At 36.2% G+C, this 11,409-nt stretch overlaps 1 protein-coding gene across 3 annotated transcripts in view; it reads right to left on the bottom strand.

Moving 5' to 3' along the window:
- Positions 1-11,409, bottom strand: part of LOC107590469 (proto-oncogene tyrosine-protein kinase Src) — a 51,012-nt gene that overhangs the window by 23,563 nt on the left and 16,040 nt on the right. For all 3 annotated transcript variants that reach the window (XM_016279218.1, XM_016279216.1, XM_016279217.1), the window contains one exon: positions 215-464. In XM_016279218.1, coding sequence (XP_016134704.1) covers positions 215-455 — 241 coding nt within the window. In that variant the 5' untranslated portion in view covers positions 456-464. The remainder of the gene's footprint in view (positions 1-214; positions 465-11,409) is intronic.

The following is an 11,409-nucleotide window of genomic DNA, read 5'->3' on the forward strand; positions in this document are numbered from 1 at the left end:
ATAATATTATATATATATATATATATATATATATATATATATATATATATATATACACAAATCTTTAATGAGCCTAATTTAGATTTAGAAAATGGTGCAACTGTTCAGTTAATTCACCCCTCAGACGTCTTGGCCCAAATCCATAAACACTAATACGGAAAGTCAGCAAAAGCAGAAGTGTAAGGACACTGATCAGACATAATTGCTGCATTACCGGAAAGCGTGCCGACCCTGTGAGGAGACGTGATGCTGTTGTTCGAGTTCACTCCTCCAAACAGCGCCTGCTGCGCGTTGATGATGTTGGGCTGGGTGCCGTGTCTGGTACCGTCCACCGGTGGACTCCGGTTGGGTGTGAAGGACGACTGCTTGGGACTGTGATGGTGACCTCCAGTGCCGTCGTCTAGACTCCGGGAGCGCTGGCCGAGCTCTTTGGGTTTACTCTTGGTTCCACCCATGGCCTAGACCTGCAAAGAGACAGACAGCCAGTTAGCGGATGTTTTTACGCAAAACACCTTGCTAGAGTCAAATTCAAGTAGCTTATTTAAAATAAAAAATAGTATATAATTTAAAAATATAGAAAAATAAATCAAATGTAAATGTAAATATAAAAATATTTAATATTTATATAAAAATATATAATAATCTGGGTTTTCCCTGTAGGCTTATCTCTAATAAATTTGAAAGACGACTTTTTAGTCTGTTAACTTTTGCTGCCAGGAAGAACCTACTGATGTCATGGATCAGTGATAAGCCCCCCTCCATCAAAGGCTGGCATTCAATCATTAGGGAAATTATCCCTCTGGAACTCTTGACCTGTATTATTCATTCTACAACAGATGCATTCAATCGTATATGGACACCATACCTTAACTGCATAAATGCTTCTACCTGTGACATTTTGTGGCTTGGTATGACATAGTGTTCCTAGAGGTGTATAGAAGATTCATGTATTCTCCCCAGTTTTTATTATTGTGAATTTTGAACTGTGATATAATGCTCTGCTTATCATCTTATGTATACTTTTGTTTTTGTATTCTCTTTTGTTGTATATCAGGCAGTGTGTGTATGTTATTGTTTTGTATTGTGTTGGAAGTTAATAAAAAAAAAATATATATATATATAATAAAATAAATATAAATGCATGTATTTATTTACTTATTATGTTGTATTTAAATAAATAAATAATCTATCTAAAATAAAACAATAACAGATGAATAAACAATAAATACATTTGGATGGTTTATTAATCATGTTTTACAGTATTTGAAGTCTAGATTTTTAACCACTGTGCCACACTACCCGTAACAACCTATTACATTCATAAATCGTAGGACTTTTGACACGTTTTTTGTTCTATATGAAAATATATATATATTTCAGAAAAATAACTTTGATGCAATTTGTACCATTAAAAAAGCTTCAAATGAATATTTGACCCCCCTCTTTTTCCAGCACTGGCCCGTTTTAAAGACTGGCCCGTTTTCATGCTTTATGCATGAACTTCATGAATTATTAACCAAATGTATGCAGGCAATATTCTGTTATTCCTTAAGTAACACAAATAAACTGTGATATTGGTGCACTGAAATATCTTTATCTAGAGAGATATTGAGTATTAAACCATAGTCTCATTACTGCATATGAAAACAACACAATATTAAAATTCAAGCCATTTTAATTAACTAGATTGACATTTTCTGAAGAAATGTGAGTGGTGTTCTTTACGGTTTTAAAATGAGGTTTTAGAAGAAATGAGAAACAATGAGAAAATAAATGGATGGGCCTCGATTTTATTCCTCACAAATTGTTTATTGGACATTGAAAATTGAGCCAGAATGGAATGAAGTCATTCTAATCATGCATTTCGAATTCTACTGATGCAATTTTACTAAATAAATAAATAACTGTTTGGTTATTGGTTAACATTGTCCAAACGCCACTTGAGCATAGCTGAAAAAGATGCATTTTGCATCAAAGATGTTTCAGATAAGTGATTACCCTTTGATTAAAGATTACGAATACTATTTCGTAATCAATGACATGCACTGATAAGTCGTTCTCAATAACATCAGGAATGTATATTAAAAATAGGATGCAAAAATGTACAAATGTATCCTTGCTGTTAGAGGTTCTGCCGAAGCATGCCCTATTAATAAAAAGTCAGAGATTACTACAAGCAACCAAAAAAATGAAAGGTGCAGTATGTAATATTGACAACTAGTGTTTGAAATGGGAACTGCAGTCCAAAGACTCGACACTCATGTGGGTTGCCAGATTGAGGACATGCAACAGGAAAGGCTGCAATTGACGACACTGTAGGCTGATGAGTTGATTTATCCACGTTTTAATATTCCTCCAGTCATAGAGCATTTCAGATGGATGCCAAGGCTTTTAGGTCAGGTAGAATTTACAATCTCTGACCCAGTTCATTTGCTGGCTTCCATGGCTGCAATACGCTGTGTTTTCCACCAATTGGCAACCCGGGGTGTCGAAATACTATTGGGTAAACTGGCAATGGGCGGAATCACACAGAACAAAACAAAAACAGACATTCTGACACGGAAAGCACATTTTAAAGCAGAGTAACTGGCTGTAGCGTTGTTTTTCGGAGAAACAAGTATGAGAACTTAACATGTTTCCTAAATATCTACAAACATATTATGGTATTTTTATACTTTGTACAGTTAAAAAATTACATACAGCACCTAAATAATGCTGTCATTTTACACAGACAGATCTGATCAAAAGAAAAAGGCCAGAGAAACCAAGTGGCCGCAGTTTGTGTGACCCACGGTAGCATGAGGCTGTGTTTAGTGCATTTTAAACTCACTTCAGTCGAGTACAGGAGCGCTCAGCTGTTTCCTCTCACATACCAGTGACAGCCGCTGCAATACGATCCTCACGGACCCCCAAAACACACACACACACATTCTTCCACATGTCATGCTGTCCGTCTGCCTGCACACACACACATTCTTTGAGGGACAGACAGAGACACTTTCCCATCCACCCACACAAACCTCACTAAACACACGCTTCCTTACGGTCCTCAACTCTCTATAAACGTGCAGAACAAGCCCCCGCTTGCCTACAGGGTGATAAATTCTACAAAAACGGAAGCCTCTTGTGCCAGAAACCCCGGCGGACTGGCAGCTCAGGGCGACCCGTCTCTTAGAGGAGCTGTTACAGGCCCGGCGGAGTGGAACTAATCTCAGTCGAGCAGTGTGAATGCGGAGTTAGAGCGCGGCCGAAGGCCCTAGAGCCCTGCAAGCTTTCACTAGAGACCTGCGCACTTTAGGTTCACTGGCAGTGCTGCAAACCGTACAGTCACATGACTGGAGTTATGAGGAGAGTGCTCAGATACGCGCTCTATACCATTAAAGACCTGCACTGACCCTGAAATGATAGGAAATTCAAGTTATTTTTTCATGATAATATCTGTCCACATCGATTCCAAGTGACGCTGAATTAAATATGGCATTTACAAACAAGTTCTCATGCAAAACGGTTTACAACAAGTGCAATGGCAGCTTTTTCTTCACTCTTTGAAAAAAGGCATGAAAAGAAAAACAGACTTGAAATGACAACATAAAAAATAAAAAAATAACAAAAGAAAAGAAACAAAAACAACTGAACAAAATAAAAGAAAACAAAAAACAAGACAAAATAAAATAAAATACATCCATAAAACAAAAAATAAACAAAGAAAAAGAAAAACAAGACATAAAATGAAGAAAACAAAACAGAAAACAAAACTAAAGCTAAAACAAAATAAAAGAAAAGAAATATACATATATAAAAGAAAAAGGGTTAAATAACCATAAACAAAATAAAAACAAAACCAAAATACAACATATAAAAAGCACAAAAAATAAAAACAAAGCAACAAAAGATACAACAATAAGACAAAAATAATAATAAAATAAAGAAAAATAAATAAATAACCAGCCAAAATGTAATAACATCTGATCATCATGGTCTGCCAATTCAGAATGTGTTCATAGAGATTTCATTCATTTATTTGTTCCTGTCGCAAATGAACTATTAATGTATCTGATTGATTTGTTTTACAAATGTCCGCTTTTTTAAGCCAATTAGGCTCTATTCCTGCAAAAAAATTAAGCAATCTGTGGTTAAAAAAAAATATGCAGTGAAAAGTTGTTTAAGAAAGCTGAAAGAGAGAGAAACAACAGCTCATTCGTTTGCTCTCCACCATATGGGCTCTAAATGACATAAATGTATCATGGGTGCTATACGGTCCCTGCGTTTACCAGTCAGTATCAAGGGGAAACGTGCATCCTGCAACAACACAGATGTCTCGTTAGCCCAATTAATGGAGTCCTAACTGTAAGTAGCAGGGTGAATTTACTGACACGTTCAACAGCACTAAACCACAATGAGATGAATCAGGGTGAACTCTGGGTAATCAAAGAGCAGCTCATGCCTCACTAATGTCCAGCCACAAAAAAAAACAGTCATTAAATGCAAAGGCACAGTCCTTAAAGGGAAATCTAATTTGCTTTGTGAGGTGTGAATGTTTGGCTCTGATTGAAGCTGTATCTGTTAGTCAGCCGGAAACGACCTTACTGGAAGAAAGAGTCAAATGGGGTTATGACATTATGTAAAGCATCATTGATCTATGGTAAACAACAACTGGAAACAGGAAGTTCATTCATCGAATTTATGCTGTGTTGTGTCTGCGGGTTATGAAGTCTGCTTGACAGATAATGTCATTAGGAACCGATTCTTCATTTGAAGGGCTATTTGAATAATAAAACAACATAAAAACAAAACACACTGATTCTGTATTAAAACATAATAAAGTATACAAACATAATAAAAACAAACAGACAAACAACAAAACAAGACAACGAAAAGTAGCAATCAAAAACACAAAAAATTTAAAAAGAAATAAACAATAAGAAAAAGAAAAGAAACAACAAAACAAACACGTAATACAAAAGACACCTTTAAAAAACAAAATACCAAAAATAAAAGAAAGATAAAAAGAAGCAATAAAACAAAAAGAAAAATGAAAAAATACAATAAGAAAAGTCAACAAAAAGCAATAAAAGATAAGCAAAAAAACTAAACATAAAAAATACAAAAAAGCAAAAATGAAAATAGAAACAAGAAATAAAGATAAGAAAAAGATAAGTAACAAATCAAATGCAAAATACAAAAGATAAACACAAAAATACAAAACAATACAAAAAGTACAAAAAGAAAAAAAGAACAAAAGAAATACAAATAAGAAAAGGAAAAAACTAACACAAAACACACGCAAAAAAAGGACAAAAAAAATCAACAAAAGAAAACAAATAAAAAGAAGCTGTGGGTGGATGCCAAAGCATTTCTTTAGGGTTGCTAGGATGTTCTGAGTGGTTGTTAGGGTCTTCTGCGTAAGACTCAGGTTAACTCGTAAATCTGAGATTAGGTCAGGGAATCATACAGTTTAAGCCAAACATAAATTAGGAGCTGAGTTCTGTCCCACTGAGCCCAGAACAGGACGTTAGATTTCTGTGGCACACCAATTAAAGGGCTGGATAAAACAAACTCGCATTTAACATCGCCTCTGGCAAACTGAACCACACCTCAAACAAACTGGTTAGCTGTATGTGACGGCTGAGCATTGGGTTTTTTATAACAGTATATAAATGATTCTAAAATACATATTTTTGAATGACTAATGAATTTAATTCTATCTATCCATCCATCCATACAAATTTTGAGTAAATAAATATTAACTGCGTTTAGATTAAATTGTGTGGATATCTACAGAACTATATATCTATATTTTTTGTAAGTGCACAAATACAGGAAACGCCAAAAAGGCTAAATAAATAAATAAACTAAAAATAGTCACTAACACGGGAACAAAACCTAAACCAAGCACAGCATGGCTGTTTGTCATCTGTGAGATGGGAAATTCTCATGTCACAAGTGGAAATGTGGTGAGGGGCTGTTATCTAACAGCTGAGGAGATTCCGACAGATCGGATGAAGCGGAGATGCCCCATCCCCCCCAGTGCTCTACAGACAGCCTCTGATTTCTGAGGGAGGCAGAGGATTGATTCTTGAGCGCTGGGAGAGACAGTCGGCTCTGACTGGAGTACAGCTAGTGGAGCGGGGCAGTATGTGGGGGTGGAGGGTCGATATTGGAGATTCCGACAGATCGGATGAAGCGGAGATGCCCCATCCCCCCCCAGTGCTCTACAGACAGCCTCTGATTTCTGAGGGAGGCAGAGGATTGATTCTTGAGCGCTGGGAGAGACAGTCGGCTCTGACTGGAGTACAGCTAGTGGAGCGGGGCAGTATGTGGGGGTGGAGGGTCGATATTCCCCCTCCGGGCTCGTTTGTGTGCTGAAGAGCAGCTGAGCTGTTTAGCCTAGCCCATTTCAAGTGGGGGCTAGCTGCTACACGTACATACTGTACAGTAATGCATATACACAAACACACGTAGCGCTACAGCGACACGACTACTAACAGATTCAGGATGCCTACATGCCTGGACTCGTTCTGCAAACACACACACACACAGTGTGCCGTTAGAAAGCAGAAACCATGACTATGGCATTTTTCTCAAATGGTGGGGCATGACCCAAAAATGACTCACTGAATACATATTTATGAATAGAATTTATTTTCATTTTAAAAATGCATTTGTAATATTTTATTACTGTAAACTTAGATATTAATTTAAAATATTAATATTATATTTTTAAATTGATAATAAATATAAAAATATCTCATATATAAAAAAACTGTGCATATATTAATTTCTCAGATAGATACAGTATTTAGATTTTTTATTTGAATACATAATAAATATAAAATACATAACATATCTCCAGTTTATATATTACTTATTTATTTTTAGTTAGTCATAGTCATGTTAGTATTTTATTAACATAAATTTATATTCATATATAATAAATATAAAATACATATTATATATTTCCAATTTAAATATAATTTTTATTTTTAGTTAAATAAACAGATAGTCATTTAAAAATAAAAATACCTGTATATTTCTTTAATATACATTTATATTACTACTACATATATTTAGAGAGATTTATATATTATGTGTTTTAGTTACATATTAATTATTCACAAAACAAAATAATATTCCATTGCAACCCTCCAGAACACCCTAGCAACCACATAGCAACACCTTAGCAACCACCTAGTCTATGCTATAAAAAAATCTTACCTTACTGATGACTGTTACCCATTATTTCTCAGTCATATGAAAAAGCACAGTGAGCTCAGCTGGAGCTCCTTCAGTTGGATAAAACAAAACTGTCCATTGTTCTCAACCCATCAAGCCGTGCAATCTGGAGTGTGTGATACTGCAACTATTCACTCATCTGTTGCTATGCAGCCTGTGATAATTCCTCTTTTTAAAGTCCCGTCTGACAAACCAGAAGAAAAACCATCTCTAAATTACACAAGCATCCATAGACTCCAAAACACCTGCAGAAACATGAAACGTCACACACATTCCCACACATTCAGAGCGGGTTAGCCGGCTCTCAGCGAACGTGTGAACGTTCACCTCCTGAGGACGAGGAAGACACCTACAGACAGCGAGCAAGAGAGAGTCCAATCCATGATGAAAGGCTTCGGATTCGCTCAATTATGCAGGAGGAAAACCAGAGGATCACCAATCCCACATACTTCCCAGGGGTTTGAGCGAAACGGGAATTACAACTCAGTTTTTCTGTTGACCTGAGATCCTTTTCTTCTTGCTTTTATCGGATAAAGGTTTTTCACTTGAACTCAATCTGTCTGCGGAGGCTGTAATTTGAGATGTAACAGGGTAAAGCGCGATAAAAACCTGTTCACATAATCATTCCAGCAAAAAGAAATATATAAAGCATAAAGCTATAGCTCTAACCTCAGTTATTTTAATATTATTCCTATACTATTTACATAGCATCTATTAATATTTTGAATAACTTCTACTACTATTATTATTATTATACATATTAAAAAAATACTAAAACTTACATTTAAAGGGGTCATATGATGCAATTAAAATTTTTCCTTTCTCTTTGGAGTGTTACAAGCTCTTGGTGCATAAAGAAGATCTGTAAAGTTGCAAAGACTAAAATCTCAAATCCAAAGAGATATTCTTTATAAAAGTTAAGAGTCAGCCACGCCTACCTAAAACGGCTCGTTCTAACACGCCCCCACATGTCTATGTCACTATGTGGGAAGATTTGCATAACTCCGCCCAAATGTTCACGCAAAGAAAGGCGGTGTAACTTTTATTCTCGCTGTAGTATTGTTGTTGCCGCCGCCGCCGCCATGCCGTGAAGGCGCTGTGTGCTTCGTTGTGAAAACGAAATTACTTTGTTTGGTCTTCCAAAAGAGGACGATATCTGCTTCGTCATGCCTGGAGCTGATCCGTGCTGGTCGCTGAGGAAATACTTCAACTTCGCCTTGTTCTGGAGCGAGATTATCAACATTCATTCTGTAATCACTATGCCATGATAACATTCCATCTGGGGCGCAAATCCAACTCAACAAACTCCAAGACAGGACTGTAGGAATTGCAAGACAAGCAGTCTGAATAGTGAGGTGCTATTGCAGCCATTATCAATCAGTTTTCAGTCAGCTTTCTCTTTCAGGTTATCTGAGGTCATGGAGGAGTTTGAAGAGGCTTCTGCAGAAGTTCATTAAGGTCGACATGTTTACAGCTATCTACCTCAATAACACTTCAGTACAGATGTTTCTCACCAGCACAGTAAAGAAACATTACATGTTAACTTTGTATAATGGGGCCGTGCACTTGTAAAGCCAAGCAAATCTTAACTTTAAATGCAATGCAAGTTGTGTTGGATAAATGGCCAAATGCATTACAATAACAGTGCTTCTCAAACCCATCCTTGACTGCTTTTCCTTCAGGACCAAGATTTTGTCAACAAAAATGTGAAGAAAACAAAAAAACTGTTTACTCTACAATGGAAACAAAAATATGCAATTTTACATATAGGTATTAATGCATGGACATGGCTAAATTTATATAAAATATATATAATATAAAAGTATAAAAAATAAATGATATAAAAATATCAAAAATGTTATAGGAAATATTTAAAAAAATTAAAATATTTAAAAACATACACATTTATACACACAAATATATATCTACACGTATATGATCACATGATCCTTCAGAAATCATTCTAATATGCTGATTTGCTGCTCAAAAAACATTTACCATCATCAATGTTGAAAACATTTTTTTTACACTACCATTTAAGCTTTTTTACACTACCGTTTTACACACTGAAAAAAGTTTTTAATGCAGTACTTCATCCAATTAATAATTTGTCTTTCAATTAAATTTATCGTTATTCGTTTTATTTTTCAAGTAATATTTTTTTAGTTCAAAACATTGATAAATATAAATATTTTTCATTAAGAGCTCATCGAAGACATATTTGTTTTGACGAATGTAAAATATCAAGGTTAGATTAACTCATATTATTAAGTTTATATCATGACCACGCCTGCTCACACTGGTGCTGCGAGTCAGAGTCAGTTAACGACACCATTTTGTCACTGTGTGATTGTGTGTGAATTCAATGAGCTGTGGATGAGAAGGTGGAAACTTTGTTTCAGATAAGTTAGTTGTATGGACGTTATTTTCCGCCATTTACCTTTTATCGCTCTTTCTTTTCCTAGAGAGACTGTGATCGGCGAAAACTGTTGTTTTTCTAAATCAGGGGTGCCCAAACTCGGTCCTGGAGGGCTGGTGTCCAGTAGAGTTTAGAACCTAATTAAACACACTTGAACCAGCTAATCAAGCTCTTACTAGTCATACTAGAAACTTCCAGGCAGGTGTGTTGAGGCAAGTTGGAGCTAAACTCTGCAGGACACCGGCCCTCCAGGACCGAGTTTGGGCACCCCGGTCTAAACTATGGGTCATCTGTTAGCTAGGTAATTTTCTCACGCACCTGCAGCAGACAAAACCGCGCTTGAACCCCGGACCAGCGAGTTCGACTAAGATTATTTTCGTCTTTTCCTTTTTCACTCGATGTTGTGAGTGTAAGTGAATTTTACTCATACAGCAGCCGCGATTGCAGCGGAGGAGAGACGATGGTGGCGCTAATATGGTGAGTGCAATAATTTAACGACCATGTTTAATAGACATGGCTGTTGTTTGAAAGAGTAAGTTTAAATTAATTAACGGTATAAATACAAAAACGGATGAATGTACTTCTGTTCAATCTAGGTTCAGAGCCCTCTTAATGACTATCTTGTTTTGGAAGGACGAAAAAAATGGAAGAGATGCTTTGGAAGTGTAAGTATGGCCCTCATAACTGAAAAGAGAGCACAGCTAATGTTATATAAACATGATCCCCCAGATTCACAGACAAGTCTCAGACTAAAATGCATGTTCAAGCTGTCTTAAAGGGGTCATATGATGCTTTTTTAAAGATCATTATTTGGTGTAACAGAATATGTTGACATGCTTTAATGTTCAAAAAACACATTATTTTTCAAATATTGTACATTATTGTAGGTCCTCTATGCCCCGCCTCTCTCAAACACTTCATTTTCTACAAACTCCCTCCTTCTGACAAGTGCAGTCTGCTCTGATTGGCCAGCTGAGTGGCTTTTGCACATCCTGTCATGCTGCTGCAATAAACGCATTTTGCTGCATTAAAGTTATCGATTAATCTATTAATTGATCGTTAATTTACCACATGACTGTACCTGACTGCTGCAGATTAATTTAGGCATGGATAGTGTTGCCATAGAAACGCACAGTTCCCGGTCCAAGGACATGAACAGCTCTAAGTCGAACATGGTGTGAACGCAGCATATGATCTTGAGTATTTGACAACAGCATTATCTGACTGACTTGATAATTGTCTTTATCGATCTGTTTCTTCCTCTGTTAGGATGCAGCTGACAAGACAGACTCCAGTAAGAATCCTCAGCGTTGATCAAGCAAGTCCACATCTAACCCATCTAGAGAGGGAATCATCTTGGAAGAAAATTTTGTAGCCTAATGGATGAACAACAGACCGATCTCAGGCCTTCTATGTCCATTTTTTCAGACTGATTTATGCTCTGCACCTGGACTAAGTGTATGAAAAGCACTTTATATTTTATTCGGCAGGTAATGCTCAACCTCGGAAAAGGTGAGTTAGCGCCTAAAATTCAGAACTGCCAATATTGTGAACTCAGAGTGGAATAAAACCATATAGTTTTGATGCCGTTTGTTGTGATTCGGAGATAAACTGTTTTATGTTAGTTTGTTAAACTAGTTTTTTCATCTTTTATGGGGAAATATTTTCAGATAAAAAAAAATTAACATTTGGAATTGGAAATTGCGTGAATGTTCCTTTATTTGTTTGCTTTTTTCTTAATTTTCTAGTTTAACAAA

The sequence above is a fragment of the Sinocyclocheilus grahami genome, unplaced genomic scaffold (genome assembly GCF_001515645.1).
Source record: "Sinocyclocheilus grahami isolate Dianchi unplaced genomic scaffold, SAMN03320097.WGS_v1.1 scaffold128.1, whole genome shotgun sequence".
NCBI classification, from domain to species: Eukaryota; Metazoa; Chordata; class Actinopteri; order Cypriniformes; family Cyprinidae; genus Sinocyclocheilus; species Sinocyclocheilus grahami.